The sequence below is a fragment of the Anopheles coluzzii genome, chromosome 3 (assembly GCF_943734685.1).
Source record: "Anopheles coluzzii chromosome 3, AcolN3, whole genome shotgun sequence".
Lineage (NCBI taxonomy): Eukaryota > Metazoa > Arthropoda > Insecta > Diptera > Culicidae > Anopheles > Anopheles coluzzii.
Genome location: NC_064671.1, coordinates 33,081,359 through 33,099,763, shown reverse-complemented (window position 1 = coordinate 33,099,763; position 18,405 = coordinate 33,081,359). Strand labels below are relative to the sequence as shown.

General features: G+C 46.9%; 2 protein-coding genes across 8 annotated transcripts; both read right to left on the bottom strand.

Moving 5' to 3' along the window:
* Positions 1 to 208: 208 nt before the first annotated feature.
* LOC120959315 (SET and MYND domain-containing protein 4-like) lies at positions 209 to 3,277 on the bottom strand. Its single transcript, XM_040382613.2, has 2 exons — positions 897 to 3,277; positions 209 to 823 (listed from the first exon to the last, which is right to left on the bottom strand). Exon 1 carries the CDS (start codon positions 2,781 to 2,783, stop codon positions 1,632 to 1,634), a length of 1,152 nt encoding a protein of 383 aa, XP_040238547.2. The 5' UTR covers positions 2,784 to 3,277; the 3' UTR covers positions 209 to 823; positions 897 to 1,631.
* A 3,513-nt stretch (positions 3,278 to 6,790) lies between these two features.
* On the bottom strand, positions 6,791 to 17,447 carry LOC120955402 (S-adenosylmethionine synthase). Of its 7 annotated transcripts, XM_049610533.1 has the most exons (7): positions 16,863 to 16,985; positions 16,324 to 16,689; positions 14,360 to 14,437; positions 14,151 to 14,273; positions 13,770 to 13,882; positions 12,230 to 12,342; positions 10,483 to 10,594 (listed from the first exon to the last, which is right to left on the bottom strand). In XM_049610533.1, exons 2-6 carry the CDS (start codon positions 16,436 to 16,438, stop codon positions 12,265 to 12,267), a joined length of 507 nt encoding a protein of 168 aa, XP_049466490.1. In that variant the 5' UTR covers positions 16,439 to 16,689; positions 16,863 to 16,985; the 3' UTR covers positions 10,483 to 10,594; positions 12,230 to 12,264. The 7 variants fall into 7 exon arrangements, with proteins under 7 accessions (XP_049466488.1, XP_040232177.1, XP_049466489.1 ...); XM_049610531.1 differs by lacking the exons at positions 13,770 to 13,882; positions 16,863 to 16,985 and adding an exon at positions 17,360 to 17,447 and having other exon boundaries at positions 6,791 to 10,594; XM_040376243.2 differs by lacking the exons at positions 13,770 to 13,882; positions 16,863 to 16,985 and adding an exon at positions 17,316 to 17,430 and having other exon boundaries at positions 6,791 to 10,594.
* Positions 17,448 to 18,405: the final 958 nt, after the last annotated feature.

The following is an 18,405-nucleotide window of genomic DNA, read 5'->3' as shown; positions in this document are numbered from 1 at the left end:
GATCATAGAGTTCAAGGCATAAATTTGGCCATTCAGACAACGGTTAACTGTGAGCAGCATTGCCTACCTGTCTCTTAATTGTGTCCACATTGGAAAATGACTCAAAAAGCTCTGTAAACACCCATCTTATTCATTTCGTAGCAAATAGTCCGCAGCAACAGAAAGCTTTTCGAATGCATCATCTATGATAATAACGTCCACCTAATAATAAGCTTCGAAGAATTCATTCAATGTATTCACCACTTTTTTCCGCATTAGTTCAACAAATGCAATTCGTTCGTTCGAACGGTATATCCTTTGGTACCGGTATTTCTATTATCTAGTTCAGCTTGGCAGTACATATTCACAGCTCTATATGCTCAGCCATTACGTCTAATGCAAGTGTTCGAATGTAAAACCATGTCTACCGTGTTATCTCCTATCAATGAAACGCACCCGCATTCTCTGGGCTCACGGGTTGCAGTACTTCCAGTACTTGTAGCTCTCGGACGTATACTGATACGCAACAAAAAGGCTAAAGTCGTAATTAAACATTTTCAACATCATTTCGCCCGACGGATATCGACGTGCCCTGCGGTTGAGATCCGTTTGCAGCTTAGCCTTCACCTCTAGTGCCAGCTTCGGGTCATGCGTTTCCAAAGCTTCCTCAAACGAGCACAGTTCCATCGCATCGGCCATAGGCATAGGTGCTCTTGACTGCTGGTTAACTATTTGATTTAGCGTCGGATAATTCAATGCACAGGCTTCACAGGAGCATTCAAAGTTGAACATTACAAACGTGCCTTTTTGTCTGTGTGACCGTTCAAACGAAAAGTGATGCAACCTGAAAGCATACGAAATTTACATTAAATATGCGTAACAAAAAAACGTCATTTTTCCTTACACTCTCCGCTTACCCGTAACTATCGAACAGCTGTTCACCCGGCCCGATCGGGCGAATAACGATCATAGCGCAGCGGCCGTCGCGCAAAATAAGCCGCCGTACGTTCGACGCACAGGAATGGTTAAACATGCTGACCAACGGATAGCATGCCGTTCCATACTCTTTCGCCTGGAACCGCTGCCTGTCCGGGCGGTGCTCGTAGAAGGACAAAAATTGCCGATTAATTCGTAACACTTGCACGTGGCGAAAGATCAAATCGAACAGCAGCTTGTCTATGCTGGGCTTTGCCCGGCTCCGCGGTCCCAGCTCAGTCCTTTCCAGCATGAGCTTGTGTATAAAGGCCGGGCTACATTGGTCGTACTCGCAAGTGTAATTTTTATTTTCACTAGCGCATCTGGCGGCGACCAGCGCAAGCTAGATGTCGGTATAATTTATGTGTCAAAATTATTCATGCTTGGTGTCTCATCAAGTTTTGAACAGGCTACTTGTATGCCGTTTGAAATGTTGATATACGCCTATAAATTGCAACAAAGTAGGCCGTTAATTGTTGTTGTTGGACAAATCGTCATTGATACAAAGCGCTGGGCCACATTTTTCCCCATCTTACAATCTCTATCCATCATTGGGTAAAATTATAGCCTCCTCGACCCAAAACGTTTTTTGACAGATAAATTATGCCAGCATCTAGCTTCAACCCGCCGCCGCTAGATGGCGTACGCGTTCACAAAAATTACACTAAGGAGTACGATCAATGTAGCCCGGCCTTAATGATCGCCAGGTATACCTTGAACACCAGCTGCATAAACGGTCGGCGCTCTTGGTTGGTCGACAGCACGTGCACCGTGCTGTACACGTCCTTCGGTGTGGCCGTTCGCCAGTCCATCGTGAATCCGTTCACCTGCGACTCATCCAACCCATCCAGATGCGCTTGCAGTGCGTCCGGATCGTCATCGAACGTGCCGAACGCGGAGGCTACGGTGCGTACCGCCGTCATGGGACACTTTCCCGCCACTCGCCACAGGTCCCGCATGACGCCACACTCATATCGATGGTACTGGCTGTACGCCTTGCCCAAACATTCCGCCGAACAGTACATCACCCAGGTACACCCTTCACACGGTATCAGGGTGAATGGGCGCTCGGCGTGACAAAAATCACACCGCACATGCCGGAGCGGATCGTGCAGCGTTTTCACGAACGGCGTGTCCAGCATCACCACATCGCCCACCTTCAGCCGGCGAGTGGTGACCACATGCCGCCCGTACTGTTCGTTCTGTTGCAGTTGCAGACAGTTGGCCACGTGTGGCATGTTCTCGTGGCCCGGAAAGCTCAATGGTAGTTCTGGCTTCGGATCATCCTTTTTCTTCTTCTTTCCGTTGCTCTTTGCCAACTCTTCTTTCGCTTGTTCCTCTCGTTTGTCCAGCTTGTCCGCCAACCGGGCCGGATAGTTGGCCTCGCGAGCAAGCCGGATGTTCGCCAAACACTCCTCGTACCGGTGCATCTGCAGACACACTACCGATCGGTTGGCATAGGCTAGCGATCGTTCCGTCGATCCAGGCTTCGTGTACGTGATGCTTTCGTTGTACAACTTCACTGCCTCGTACAGGCGCTTCACTTTCGGGTCAACCATTTTGTTCCCTTCGGTGCGCAGCTTCGCCGCTTGCTCATCGTACTTCACCTCGTTGTGCAATTGCAGGAATTCTCGAAACGGAAACTCGCTAAGGCATTCCTCCACTATCCGAGCGATTATCTGTACCGAATGTTCCGCATGAGGATTGTGTCCAATCGCAATGTCCAAAGCAGGTTCGAGCGAACCGGTCCACAGTTCTTCGAACAGGTGGGTCGTACAGTGTTCCTCCCGCTGCAGAGCGTCCAATACTTCCTGATCGAGGACATTCATTGCGGCTTCGCTCAAAAACGATCGCACACAATATGATTTAATTCGATGTGTGTATTTATGGCTGTTAATTAGCACAAAAACAATTGTAGCGGCTTCCAAATCTCTGCACAACCAGAGGCAAACGATGCAAGGATAAAACGCGGATTGCTCTGATCTGTTCGTGCGAATCCGGACACAATGCAACTGATTATTTGACAGATAAAAAGCCGCGCAAAACAAATCCGCGCATCCCCCAGCTGACAAGCTTGATACGAACAGTAAACAAGAGAGGAATGAGCTATCGCTGAATTATTATTTTGCGAATAAAGTACAGTAGAACGTCGATTATTCGGGCAGCTCGGGACCGGACAGTTGCCGGTTAATCGATTTGCACGGATAATGGTCCAAGAAGTGTAAAATTCATATAAAAATTATAAAATTCACTCGTTTTATGATTAATTCGCCTTGAATCAACCAATTAATCGTTAGTAGAATATTATTTAAATCAATAACCATAACCAATTAAAAAAATACCAAATTCATGAAGGAAATTCAAAAAAAAATAAAAAAAAATACAAACCAAATAGCATAGAAAGACAAAAATAAATTCAAAACAAAAATAAAAAAAAAATAACCAAGAAAAACCAAATGACAACTGTCAGGTTAAAATAAAGAGTGGGTAAAACTCTGACCGTATTAATACACGATGCGCTATCTCAGATTGCGCATATATTCGTTTTATCAAAACATATGTCATTTCACGTAGCCAACCCTGAGCTATAAACGTCATTTCCATACAATTTCAGATTGCGCCAAGATTGCGCATAAATTTACAAGAATATATGCCCGAGATATATAAAAAAATTTTGACAGATAAATATATCAAATCGGGCCGTTTGACAGATAAATATATGCGGAATCTGAGATTGCACATCGTCTATTGCTACGGTGAATACATTTGAAACGTCAAATGTAGGAGAATACATCCTCACTCGCCGAAGAAGAAAAAGAAGAAGAATAACCATAGGTTTAACAACTGTTCATTAACAAAAATGAATTTCGAAAATACCACTAGATACTACTGAGCTGCACAAAAAACTGGTTGCCCACTTGACTATCGCTGTATATGTTCGCTGTACGTTTGAACAGCTGTCACATTTATGCGCACGGTTAAGCCACCCACCGGTTAATCCGCCCCCGGATAATCGACGTTCTACTGTATTGATAATTCCGTCATGGACTTAATTAATTAATTTATTTATTTAGAGTATTTATATATGTATGGCCAGTATTGTGACCGAAACACTTCTTAATTATTTATATATTACCTAATCCTAGCATAAAGTAGCAAAAAATCGTTTTTAGAGCGCATTGAAAGCATTGAAGAGCTGAAGTCAAAGTCATTCATTGAAGTTAATAACAATAATTAGTAAGGACTGCAAAGCTTTGTTTATACATTCAACATTGTAATACGACAATCAAAGCTTATCCATTTCACTGCGAAATTTGGAAAACAGCTACCATAAGAAAATGTTGCAAATATCATCTCACAAACGAGCCTATTTATGGCAGCCAATAATAGAAATCTGCTTATATCGATCATCCACCGTTGGAATTTGGTGGCGATGAGAAGAAGGAAACAAAAATTGCACCAACAGCACATAACAGCGCATTGGCAAACGGCCGTTACACTGCTTCCAGCTCGCTTGTAAATGATTTTCACCGACCATTTCCATGAATCATATCATCCCTTGAACATCAAAAGCGGGCCCGCCGGGAGTGGTGCGATCGTGCAATTCACCAAGGGGTGATGATTTCGTTTTTACTGTTCTAATGGGCCACACAAACGCGTGCGAAAATGGTAAACGCTTTCTCTTCCGCCTAACGTTTAGCAGTGCTGACAATTTAACGGTCATAACGCAGCAGAACTCACTCCGTCGACTGTCTGTGGCCTCTCTGCCCATATCCATTGCCCCATGGTAATCAATTATAAATTTTAAATTTGTTTTCGTTGCTGGAATTGCAAAAAAACAACAGAAAAGGAAAACAAGGGAGAAATCCACAATCATTAAGATTGGAGGGAGGCAAATTTGAATATCTGATTGCCCTGAAACTGGAGGCGATCGTTATGACTGGATGATGATTCCAAACACGTTTCCGAACACGTCTGGCGCAGCTGTAGCCTGAGCCAGTGGGTTTTGATATCGGACAGCCCCAAACCACCAACTTCTGGTTTCGTTGCGAAAATGACCAATTATCAGCTCATTATTATGGCTGGCTTCATGTGATCTGCACCATGCCGAAGACGGACGGGTCGACGGGAAGGGACCCTTTCCCATCGAGCGAAAATCGATCGCACACTCATCTCTGGGCAGCCATAATGGGCACCCTATTTTCCGACCAGATGCTACAAATTATGCACCAAACCACCACCCCCGTCTAGAACGGTGCGCGCACTGCGGAAGAATCGGGCAGAAAATCCACGATCAAAGATTACGCAAGCCAGTGTGCCACCCTTCCCCCTGCTTGGACCACTGAACTTCGGTGCTGTGCGGGCGAAACAAGCCACAAATTATGACCGGAGTTGGGAGATGGTGAGATGATTAGAGGAGGAAGAACATTTCCGTCCCGATAAAGTCCCGCTGGATGGGTGTGTGTGTGTGTGTGTGTGGGCGCACGATCGCTCACCTTTCCCATAGTCTGCCAATCTTAAGCGACGCCACTCGCTGCCTAATCAAATCCACTGCGACTGATCTTATCATCATCGGGCAGCATAATAATGTGGTCCTCTCCTTCTTATCCTCCTCATGGCTTCTTCCGCTATTTTTGTAACTTCACACCGTTTCGCACGTCGGTTCGCACGTCGGTTAATCGGTTCTTCCACAACCCACGCCGTTTTTCACCTACCCCTGCTGAAAGCGGCATGAACTCTGCGTCCTCCCTTTCTCTCTCGCTCTTCAAACTTTTTTGTGGCGCGCAAATCACACGCACGAACCCTACAATCATAACAAAATAATACTGCACCACCAACGGCACACCCCATATTTAACCGATTTACCGTAACACACGCACAAACGAGAGAGCATTGTGTTCAACAAAATCAGCTACATTTCGCACGAGACATTTCTTTGCTCTCCCTTTGAGGTGCAAACCAGCTTCTCATGAGCAATGAACTTGAACTTGACAATCGATCACCGACGTAACTTCCTGCACACACGCTGCAGACCTTCCTCGCTATGGTTGTGTAAACGGCAGAGGAGATTAATGTACGGTCAAAAGCATTACTCCTTCATGTAGCGGTTTCGCCCTGTAATGATGTAAGAATTTTGTATAAATTAATGACACATCTTTACTTAGGATGGTAGGCGCGGTAAAAGAATGATCATTGCATAGGGACTAATTACCTTAAAACGTTTAGGAAAGTCAGTGATGAGTTAATGGAAATGTTTCCCCTGTCTAATTGACTGCTTCGTACTTCGGACATAGTCTTGCCTGTGTAGATCACGAGCTTTGCGAATGAATCAAGCGTTAACCCCATTGCCTGCATCCACACGTGAGGTTCAAAACAGCCGAAGTTATACAAAATCATGAAAAAGTCTGCTCCTTTGCGTTCCGCCGTCCACCCGACATTTACCGAGCCGAACCGAATAGTTCGTTTATCATGTGTGCGTATCTGGTTGCACCAGTTGTACTGCTCACCTGCCGTATGCCGCTGTGATTCCGAGCGAGACGCATAGGCATCTAGAGGACATGTATAACCTGTCTCTTTTGCCTTTTGCTTCCCTTATATCCTGATGAGTGAGGCATGCATTCCTTTTCGGTTACGTTCGTGGTATAAGCCTATCCCTGTTACGTTAATGGTGAAGATCGAATTCTATCGGCTCTACATCCGGTCATTCGGGCAGGCCCGTGGGCGTCGTGTGTACGCGGGCAATGCCCGTTTGGAACACACTTCTCTTCCGATGCTGTTTTCGAGTGCAGATTTTCTTTCTAAAATGCCATAAAAAAGGTACCAAATTCCACAAACGTTCTAATGTATCTCAATCACTTGAAATAGAATAGAAGTAGGTGTATTTTAAATCATCTTGTTTGTTTTGTTTTGTTTTTTTTTTTTGCTTGTTACTCACAATTATCTCCGATTTTGCTTGTCGCACATGCAAAAATAGCGGGAAAAATCTGGTTTTGTTTCAAACACTTTTATAATGATTTTTTGTTTGCTTTCGTTTGTTAAAGATGCATCTTATATGTTTTACACTTTGTTTGTTTGTTTGTTTGTTTTATTAGCTTAGGGTGTTGTGCTCGCCCGCACTCTGTCACGGAGCGTGTCTCGGTACTAGCTTTTCTTTCTCGCTTTTTTAAACCTTTCTTTTCCTTTCGTTCTATCTTTTTCGGTTTCTGTTGTTTTCTATACTTTTGTGTGTGCTTTGCAGGAGTTTCATCTTTTTAAAATTATAAAATGTGTGTGTTTCTATGTGCAAAAACCTAAGAGCGTGTTGTTAACAAGCGCTTGTGGTACCGCTGTACGATTGATCTTTAAGACGTTCGTACCGCTGTACGATTGTTAGCGTCCCGTGGCGTGGAACCGATTCTTTACACTTTTTGTACCATAATTTACTGATCTTTTGCTTCGATTCTTCTTCCACCGCCACTGCTGTGTGTATGGCATCTATGTTATGTGTGTATGTTTTCATTGTTTGTTTAATTGTATCATTGTTAGAAAGCACAACAGATTCCTCTCTCTCCCTCTCTGCTTGCGCGATCTGTGCGCTGCTTAGTACATAAATCTAGTTTCTTTTTTTTTGTTTCCTTTTTTTCTGTTTCATTTCACAATTTTGCTCCATTTTTTTGTCGTACCGAGAATGCACCCTTCGACCAAATCGGCGAACCGGAGTATTTTCGAAAAAGCTCTTTTCCACAAATAAAATCCTTTTCGTAAACACAACACAAAACGTGTGCTGGTAAGGGAGGGTAAGATAAAACCGCATTTCCTTTGGACTTTCCCTAAGAGCACTAGGTTTGGTTGAACAACGATGACAAAATGTTCCAAAAAATGTTTTCTGAAACCCGCATTGTTGGGGGGGTTTGTCTCTTACTTTTTTTTTTGGTCCTGCTTTGCCAAACGTCCTACACCAAAACCTACTCTAAAGCTACCCCTCACCTGTTGGGTGTGCGCCGACTGCTCTACAATATCGGGTTTTTCAGTGCAATTAATAATGCCAATTACCGGTGTGTATCGGTGTGTGTGCGTCACGATTTCGTACTCTTAGAATTTAAATTTATGGATTTTAAATCCTAAAACCACAAAACAAAGGCGGTATTCAGGTATTGCACTGCTTTGTCCTGGTTTGTTCTCTCTCAATGCCAAAACAACTCAAAAATTAGGGGAAGAAGAAGAGGGCAGCATGAACATATTTGTGCAAAAGTGTGTGTCTGAGCGAACACATGTCTTCTTGACCTCTGAACTCTGTCTTTAACTGGCAGTATGATACATTCCTGGCAAGCAAAACCAAATTTTGATGCGCGTGTGTTCATCAAGTGTGTAAAATTATCATTCTCCTAGCTTCTCCTGCTCTCTCTCTCTCTCTCGTGTCCTAGATTTAGAGGGATTCCCGGGAAGGCTAAGCCCTCCCGGCATCCACAACAGCACCGTTTGGATTCCATTAACGCCCTTTTCGCCCTAGCTTCGTCCTGAACACTGCCTTCCTGCTTTTGTGTAAATGCTCACTCATCATTTAGTGGAAAGGAACGTAAAAACCGTTTTCACGATAGGAAAGTTATGCGGGGATGAGAACGCGCCGACCAGGAAAGTTTCACCTATAGCTGCCTACATCTAGTAGCTTGGAAGAATCCTATACACGCTGGAACTACTAGCTCCTCTTCTGCACTAGCAATACGACTACACCTGCTTCTTCGATAGCGATATCTAGAGTCCAAATTAAATGCGGTTTACAGGCGCATCATCTTCGTGCTTCATGGGTAGCAACATTTTGCTGCAACGACGGTGGTGCCCTTCCTTTAATCTAATATTCGAAAGCCCTGCGTCGAAATGTCGATAACCATGCGGCACACACGAGAGAGCACACTCTCACAAGCATTTCCCTAGCTGTTTAGTGGCTCTAGTGGAACAAACCTGTGTCACAGTGGCTCCCGTGGTGGCACCAATCTTCCCCTCCCACCGCACAGCAAGTTTTGCAGCAGGCAGTACACTGCGCAAACCCGCGTAATGTGGGTGTGCGTGCGTACTTTGATCTCGTTTTTTTTTTGTTGGTCCTACTGTGGCCTACCGAATGGTCTAGCTCCGCTCGAGTAGTGCGGGGACGACGCCGAACGTGGGGAAACATACTCCCATAAATTTAACGTTTTTTTGTTGTTGTTTCAATCCTTACAATTCTAGCACTTTCAAACACTGCGCGCGCGCTCGCTCGGCTCTTACATAGTAAATTGTCTTCGTCTTTTCATAAACGCGATTACTTTTTGCGCTCCATTGCTATTGTTGGCAATTGCATTCCCATCATTTTTGTGTTGAAATGCTCTGTGTGTTTCTGTTATGGCTTGTAGTTGTTTTTTTGTTCTGTTTATACGATAGGATATCTACGTCACTATCTTCGTCATTTTGCTTTATGCCATGGTATTAAGTGTCCAAAACGGGTTAGCCGAAGATAATGGACAATGGAAGGAGATAGAGAGATGTAGCCGTTACAAACACCGAAGTACACACCCACCTGTATGCGACAGCTAAAGACGGGCTTCAGCAGAAAAGACGGTCCCCCGCTTGGAGTGTGTGTGTGTGCATCATTAAGTGACAAAAAAAAAGTTGATTGCAAAAAATAAACGAGCTATTACGTCCACACTGAAGACACTTAAATATCTAGTTTCGCTTTCTTGCAAGCGCTCGCTTCCGTCCCAGCGCTGGCGCAAGAAGCTGCCGCCCCGGCACCGGTCGCCGCACCGTCAGCACTACCGCCCGCCGGACGGTACGTGGCACGCTCTCCCTCGCCAGCGACCGGCGCCGGCGGCTCGACCGCAGCATCGGCCGCCGGCCGGCATCATTCAATCACCAGCTCCTTCGGCTCCTCCCACGGGAAGCCCGGGCGGCCAAAGTGGCCGTACGTGCTGGTGCGCTGGTAGAACGGCGTGCGCAGGTTCAGATCCTTCACGATCTTGCCCGGGCGCAGATCGAAGTTGTCCGAGACGATCTTCAGCAGCTCCTGCTGGTTGTACTTGGACGTGCCGTAGTGGAATACTGTGATGGACAGCGGCTCGGCCAACCCGATGGCGTACGCCACCTGCACCAGGCACCGGCGGCAGATGCCCGCCTTCACGAGCGATTTGGCGACCCAGCGGGCGGCGTACGCCGCCGACCGGTCCACCTTCGTAAAGTCCTTGCCCGAGAACGCACCGCCACCGTGCGCACCCCAGCCGCCGTACGTGTCGACGATGATTTTGCGCCCGGTCAGGCCGGCGTCGCCCTGCGGCCCACCGATGATGAACAGCCCGCACGGGTTGATGTGCACGATCGTGTTCGCGTCGAAGTACTTGGCCGGGATCACGTCCTTGATCACCTTGTCCATGATTTCCTTGCGCAGCTCCTCGAGCGTAATCTTGTCCGAGTGCTGCAGCGACACGACGACCGTGTGCACGCGCTGCGGGATGCACGCGCCCGACTCGAACACGTACTCGGCCGTGACCTGGGTCTTCGAGTCCGGGCGGGCCCACCAGAAGTCGCCGCTGCGGCGCAGCTCCGCAATCTTCTCGTTCAGCCGGTGGGCGAGCACGACCGTCAGCGGCATGCACTCCTCCGTCTCATCGGTGGCGTAACCGAACATCAAACCCTGGGAAAATACATTCAAGGGGAGGGGCGAGAGTTTTGGGGAAGAAAAGAGAGATAGTAATTAGTACTTAGTTGCACAGAACCATGAACACGGTCCAAGCAAAGCACAAAAGCAAAGCGTTTTAGCTGGCTGAACGATTGACAAGCGTTTCCGTCGAATTTTCTGCGTCTCGTCTCGTAGCCTAATTTTGGTTCATAGAACGAAATGGGGGGAAGGGGGGCTTGCCCTCCCCGCCCAGAACGCAGCGCACGCACGGGGAAATGCGCTTCTAATCTAAAAATAGTGCTCCGAGTTCAACGACATTGACGTCATGGCGAGAGCGCGCGCTCGCGGGTTGGAATTGGCATTCATGTTTTGCCCCTGTTTTGCGGCCGAAAACAATGTACGCAACGGGGGCTTTGCCTTCGCGCTACAAAGTATACCCGCTCGCAAGGTTCAAACGTACGCGAGAATCTACTGGAAAAGCATGTCAATAGTTCAGCCAGCCAACCCAGCCAGTGCGCAAAACCGAACAGAGGCTTATCTCGCCAGTGTTTTAACAGTGGGCCCATCCCCTATTTTATTTTGTTCTTCCTAACCGCTACTGATAGAATATTACATCAACTGAATCGAATCGAATGCGAGAGAGAGAGAGAGAGAGCCAAGCCGGAGGGTCATCATGAATGGCACTTGTTTTGACAACTCGCGCAAGCATGGCCAGCATGGGGCAAAGGAATGGTTGACTGAAAGGGCGCCTTCAGCTGACCTTCTTGGGCGGTGTGTGTGTGTGTGGCTGAGGTTCGAAGCCCTGGAGGCTGGGGCACACGATTTTGGGCTGTAAAAACACCCGCTTTGATAGCAGCTGGACACACATACCCAGGCGCGCGTGTGTGGCTTCTGTCCGAACAGATACATGCGCTGTTTCGCGCGAAGACCGAGCCACGTCTGCGCTGCCAACCGAGCCCGCTGCTCTACTTCTCTGATTCGATTCGATTAGATTGAAGTACGCATACACAGCTAAGCAAACATGCGATTACACGGAATATTAATTCTAAGTAAAAATAGAAAACATAACAGTTAGTAAGTGCAACAGAAAACAAAGAAAAGAAACTACAACAAGCAAGAATGAGGATGATAATGTTCGATTAGTAGAAGAAACTTAACCACCCTACACCAAATAATTTAATGAAATTATGAAAGAGAGTAAAATAAAAACATTCTTTTTTTAAGTTTTCTAACAAAATTTGGCAATAAATTAAAGTCAATTGTGTTTGTGATAACTTCCTAAAAACCATTCTACCACCAATTCCAATCTTTTTTCCACGGTAAAAGGTTCGAATACGAACGAATGATTTTCCCGTTTCCCGTGCCCAAGAGATAGTGTGAAACGTGCATTATTAAATCCCCCCCCCCCCCACAAAACGCAACATGTACTACCAGAAACCAAACAGGAAAAAAGGGTTCTAACAAAGTTAATTAGGAGTGCGGTAAATGATTCTTAAAGGTTCAGCAAAAAGAAGAGGAAGAAGAAGTAAGAGCAAACTGTACACACATCGAAACTGAAAGCCCCCTTGGGGGAGGGGAACGGAAGCGGGAAAGCAAAACACCTTCCCTTTCATCCCTCCCTCCCCTCCCCGGGGGTTTAAATGTGCTAACCTGGTCACCTGCGCCGACCTCTTCCTCGGGCCTGTTCACATGCACCCCGGCGGCAATGTTGGGCGATTGCTGGTCCAGTGCGAGCAGCACGTTGCATGTCTTATAGTCGAACCCTGGGCAGCGGCAGCGCCACGGATGGAATGGATGGAAGCGGTTCAGCGGCATCACCCCGACCGGACCAGATTGATGGTGAATGGTGCATTCCCCCGAACGAGGTAACCCGATTCCCCCCGAAAATAACCCCCCCGATCATCATGCGTAGATGGGAATTTAATGTAACCAAATGGAAAATGCGCGCGCGTTTCAAATTTGGAGCGAGAGGAGATTCGATTCGACCAAACATGCAAAGAAAGATAAAATTGTGGAAACATTATTAACTTCCATTAATTTCATCAACACAATCGACAGATGTGCTTGTGTGTGTGTGTAGATGTAGCTGAAAAGAGACAGATGAGCATGGGTAGAAATGGAAATGGACTGGAAGGGACAAAGGTTGTTCGACCCTAAAAGGACTCCTAGACGTAACATACACACAACACCAGACATGATGATAGGGTGGAATACTTCTGCCCCAAAATGTAGACATCCCTTTTTTTCTTCTTCTTCTTCTTATTACAGCGACGGGTAACCCGTACGACCCCGCCATTATCAGCAGATCGAAGCTCGGACGGTCATTGACGTCAAATTCCTTCCGAATCGATCACGACACATCGTGATGGAATCGTACGACACAAAGTAGCATTGCGACCACGTGCACATCATCATCATCACCATCGTCGTCATCGTGGCCAAGCAACACAGCAGCATACGCAGACGAAATTCTTCGACACGTTCGGTTGATTGGTCAACTGCTGATGTTATCAGCGACGGGCCCGCCTTACAGATTCAGCTGATTAATCGAGCGAGAAGGGGGCTTCTCCACGCCACTCAGCCGCAAGGACTCACAGACAAACACAATCGGACGTACATGGACAGTGTTAGTGTAACCTGTGAACTTTGGGCGTGATTTGCAGTTCGTGACGCTTCCTTCCGACCCTATCGCTTGTTATTCGACAGGAAGATGATGATCGTGATCAAGGAAACAAACAAAAAAACTAGCTTCTAGAATATTTGGATTACGTGTCTATCTCTCTCACTCTCTATCTCTCGGTGGCCGCTCTTTCAAGACTGAATCATGCAGTGTTAATGTGGATTTACGGTTTCCTTGTTTTAGAAAAGTTACACTAAACATTACGCTTCATTTTGCCAATATAGGAGCTCTGTTGGAAACTGTTACATTTGGGGATGATTAAATGAAGGGCGGCGTTGTTATATGAGTTTGCCTCACAGAATGGCATGCTTGGCTGGGGCAGCAACGGACACGCGTCTGCGTCGCACTCGCGTGATAGCACCCGTAGTCTAGTGAAACACGACAACATAACACATTAACAACACAGTGACAACAGCAAGGCGTACACGAACACGAGGTCAAAATGGGGTCCGTGTCCTTAACTAGGCTGGATCGCATATTGGATCGCAATTGCGTAAACAGTCCGCGTACCTGATCGCCCGCACCGACGCTGTCATCGTCGCGATCGATGTGTACTCCTTGGGCAATGTTCTCCGACTGCTGCTCGATCGCTACCAGCAGATTCAGCGTACGGTGATCGAATCCTATGACAACGGTTGAGCGACAACATGGTAGATTATAAAACGGGAAGGATAATTTACAAGCGGAAACGGATGCGGCCGGGGCAACAGACTACCGGGCCGCGCTTTAACGACAGACTCTTGGATGGCTGGGTTGGTTGCAATTAAGCAACAACAAAAATAGAATTAAGTGAAGTAAGGAGGGAAGTTGGAGGTTGGAAAACAGGAGTTAAGTGTTTCGGGTAAGGAAGTGTATGTATTCGGTCGTCGGTTTTGATCCGCCTTCAATTACCTTTGGAGGAATCATCGTAGCCAATGTGCTTTACCGTTTCGCGCACAACGCGCTGGTAATCGATGACTGCCTTGGAGGTGATCTCTCCGCACAGGAGAATCATGCCGGTTTTGGAGATTGTTTCTGTGAGTAGAAGAAAAGACACAGTTATCCATTGCTCTACTGCTGCTTCTTGGGGTAGAAGGCCTTTCGCAGCAAGTAGCGCTTACCGCATGCCACCTTTGCGTTCGGGTCCTGCTGCAGGTGAGCGTCCAGGATGGCGTCACTAATCTGGTCGCACATCTTGTCTAAAAGTGGAGAAGGAAAAAATATATAAATTAAAAAAAAAACTATAAATATTCATGTTAAACTGGCAACATGGCGGTGTGTGTAGACATTCCGTTGCCGCGTTTGTGGAAAAAATTAAAAAGCATATTTTTCCCCACTGTCCTGTAATTACGGGACCATTGCATCTTTACTTTAATGATACCCTCTTGTTGCCTCTCCATCACTCTCCCTCCCAAGCCGTTCATCACCTTTTGGCAAGGGGTCGCAGATAGTCGCAGGCAAAGAATATGCGAACCGAAAAGGAAAAGCCAAAACATAAAACCATCATTAAAGAAGAATACCAAAACACACTCCCTGCCCCCGGGAGACAGAAATCACCCCACACACACCCGGGAAAAGAAGAAAGCAAAGGGGCAAAAAAACATAAACAAACACACCGTTACATTCGAGCGCGCGCGCCCGCTCTCGCGCACACATATGCATTCGCGCTCGTTCCTATACGATATATGTAATGCAGCCGCGAACGTGTTTGTGCGTGCATTGTGTGCCTTTCATGTAAAGCATGTCCGTGTTGGTAATGGTGATAGAAGAAAAAAACACCCCTCCATCGAGAGGGACCATGCTTGTCGTCCACGCGGTGCCGTCGCCGCCAAATGATTATTCATCAACCATCATTGCCGGCCCCCAAAAACCTTGGAGCGGAGCGTAGGGTTGGTACCCGTATACGAATGTAGGTGTATGTGTGTGTGCCGCCGTTCAGGTAGTGCGTAATAAAAGCAGGCGATTCTCCACGTGTTTTTACCATGCGACGGGGACGGCAAAGTCCGGAAGGCGCTTCCAATGTCGGCGCTAAATGTCGACGCAAAAGTATTAAAAATGGTGTAATTTGAAGCACTGGGGAGGGGAAATCCCAACCAAAGAATCTGATATGGTCGCGGTTAGCAGCTCGTATGTGTTGTTGGCGACCGGGAGATGATGATGATGGCGATGATGGAACAAAAAAATCAATAACGCGAACGCAAAGTCGCCTCTAAAAAGGGAGGCACCATAGCAACAGCCCTAAAGCCTAGAAGATTATACGCTTCTTACTATTCATTCTTACGACCTGATAAGGATTTCATCTCTTCATACGGAAAGGCCCTTTTACTGTACCCCGAAACAAAAAAAGTCTATACAGAGGTTCTACACATTTCCTCCATTTCTTGGCAGAATCGACCATTTCCTACCAACACGCCCTTATGTCGCGGCTGTCTGTCTGTCAAATTGCATAACAAGAAAAACAACAAACAGGCAGCATCTTCTATCACCGCAGAGTGCTATTGGAATCAGATTTGATTCCTATGTGAAACTTCATCCCTCGAATTTCGCCCTTATCGCAGCATGCTTCGGCATAGGGATAGGGGGAGATCGTTCCTGTGACTATTTCCTCTCTATAGCTGGCACGCTAGACGAGTATAGGAGTTTCTAATTGAGGCCACCCTCGAAGGCGAGACACGGATGTGTCGAATTAAAGATGGGTTTTCCTCTCGCAAGGGACCACAACTGCACACGACCGATCGAAATATCATCCTCTCTCGTACACGCAATCCTAACCTAAAAATAAGATCGTCGCAGCGCGCACACACTCCCCGCCTATGCACAACGGCGGCGCGGCATGGCATGGCTGCCGGGCGGGTGGGTTGGGTTGGTGTGCCCTCCCAGAGACAGGGAAACACACAATTGATATTTAACACACCACCACCACCTCCATACACCCTTGTTTCTTCCTTCTGCAAGCGTTCCGAGTTGCATTTACATCGCGTGGTGGAATAACGCACAGAAAAACACACTTTTTTGCGGCTGAAAATACTGCTGCAATTAAACACACACAAACACACACACACGCGCGCTTTTCTTTAGTGCTTACCCGGATGGCCCTCGCCGACCGACTCGGATGTGAAGAGGAAGGAGCAGCCGTCCTCCATCTCGTACCCGCTGTGGCCGTTGGAGTTGCTGGCAGCGAATCCGTTTGTTTGCGGCATTTTAACTTCTTTTTGTTAGGCTTTTAACGCACACACAAACACACGCCCTTTTGCACTTTTTTTGCAGAGCACACCGCACCGCACAAAAAACTTCACACTTTTGTTAACCAAAAAGGTTTTTCACACTGCTGCTGCTACTCCTTTTTGGCTTTTTTTCACTCACGCACACAGACACAGGCAAGGAGAAGGGAGCTACTGCTGCTTCTCTCTCTCTTTCTAGCTGACCTTTTCGCGGGATGCTGCTGCTACTGCTGCTGGTGGTGAAGATGGTGCGGTTTGCGAAGTATTCCGGTACGGTTTGCGGCAACACCGGGAAGGACGTGTGTATGAAATGAGCAGAAAAAAGCAAAAATATTGTATCAAAAAAGGGCTCGATTGAAGGGGGAGGCTATTTTTAGTTCAACTTTTCGAAAACGGATGCAACCTTTTACTGTTTCGACACTTTTGCAAAGGATGATGCAAAAAATAAAACCCGCAGCCCGCGTGAAACCCGTCCTAGCGCCGCGAATGTTTGTGGAAAAGAGAACGACAGGGGGCAGTTCTGGCCGAAGCGAACCGTTTTGGGGTGATTTTTTTCTCTATTTTTTTCTCTTTTCTCTCAGCTGTCAAACGTCGAAATGTGCGCAGCCGGGATAAAGGGGGGTAGGATAGTTAGAAATGTCATTAGAAAACCCAGGAGCCTGCTTTGTTTGTCGCGCGTGTGCCGGTTGAACAGCAATTTAAATAACAAACGTTTAAAATTTAAATTCACAACAGAAATGCTCTACAAAAGCTGTTTCTGTTTAACTTTTTTTTTGACAATTTTGGTCGTTTAAGTTGCACCATTTAGAGAACATATTCTAATTAACAAACACGCTATAAAAAAATCAAAACCAACCAAAAATAGTATGATGAGAGCTGGAAGCTGATTTTTCTACGTACGTAAACTCTGTTTCACTTCACCACGGCTACCGGATGCTTCGTGCACGACGATCTTGCCACAACTAACCGTTCGCTGGCCGAGACTGGCATATTTTATAAAGCTTGTGTTGTGAATTTTTCGCTCTGTCCGAAACTGTTCGGGCCATGTCAGGGGCCAGGCGAGGCCCTCGTCATGCGGTGTTCTTGTTGATAAGGTTTTTCCGTCCTGCTGCGATCGCAAAAGATTCAAAATAACCAAACCTACCCTCTCCCCCCCCCCCCCCTATTTCTCTACGTTGGGTTGTAGCGGTGCAACAGCAGCTCGGGCAAAACAGCTTCCTCCCGCTCCCGTTCGCGGATCGACCGACAACATAGATTTGTTGTTGTTTTTTTTTTGCTGCCTATTTGAAATCACTTCGCCAAACACGGTTGACCCTTGGCGAGCGCCAGCACATGGTCGGCCGTTGAGAGGGATGGCTCCCCTCTTCTTCTCGCTACAGCTACAGCAATACCTTGCCGATGCGAGTCGTCCGATGCCGATGATAAGCCGTGCGCTTTGTGTCGCTGTTTCGTTCCTCCGGCTTGCGCCTGTGTGCACGGATGCGGAACAACCCGTGTCCGCCCGCAGATCTCGAGCAAACACGCGACCACGAGCGTGCCCATTCGTATGGTAATGTCGGTTTGCCTTACTCGTACCCGTGTTTGCGTGCTCCAGGGCAGGCTGGGAACTGGCTGCAGGCGCTTGCCGATGGGTTAGATTCTAAGAATAGAATGCAATCCTTCTTCCGGTGCGCGCGCGTGTGTGTGTGTGCATGGTAAAGTAAAGCCTCCCAAGCCGGAGAAGCCTACCGCTCACGCATGTTCAACGGATGATCAAGGCCAAAGATTACGTTCGAAAATGGTGCTTTGAAGCTATTGCTGTATGTCGGTTCCTAAAAATTGAATTTCGGTTCTAAATCCGACCGACGGACAGACTCCGCATGTACCTAAGGCTGGAAATAGACGAACCGAGATCGTCGCGGTACCGCGAAATTCGCGCCTTGTTTATAACAGTTGTAGAACAGTAG

What these genes read in the sequence shown, in the direction of transcription:
- LOC120959315 (XM_040382613.2), bottom strand. Translation starts at nt 2,783, where the DNA reads ATGAATGTCCTCGATCAGGAAGTATTGGACGCTCTGCAGCGGGAGGAA.
- LOC120955402 (XM_049610531.1), bottom strand. Translation starts at nt 16,438, where the DNA reads ATGCCGCAAACAAACGGATTCGCTGCCAGCAACTCCAACGGCCACAGC. An exon ending in CTACGATGATTCCTCCAAAG is followed by an intron (nt 12,343 to 14,150) that starts GTAATTGAAGGC and finishes GCCGCTGCCCAG; the next exon opens with GGTTCGACTATAAGACATGC. An exon ending in AGGTCGGCGCAGGTGACCAG is followed by an intron (nt 10,595 to 12,229) that starts GTTAGCACATTT and finishes GTATTTTCCCAG; the next exon opens with GGTTTGATGTTCGGTTACGC.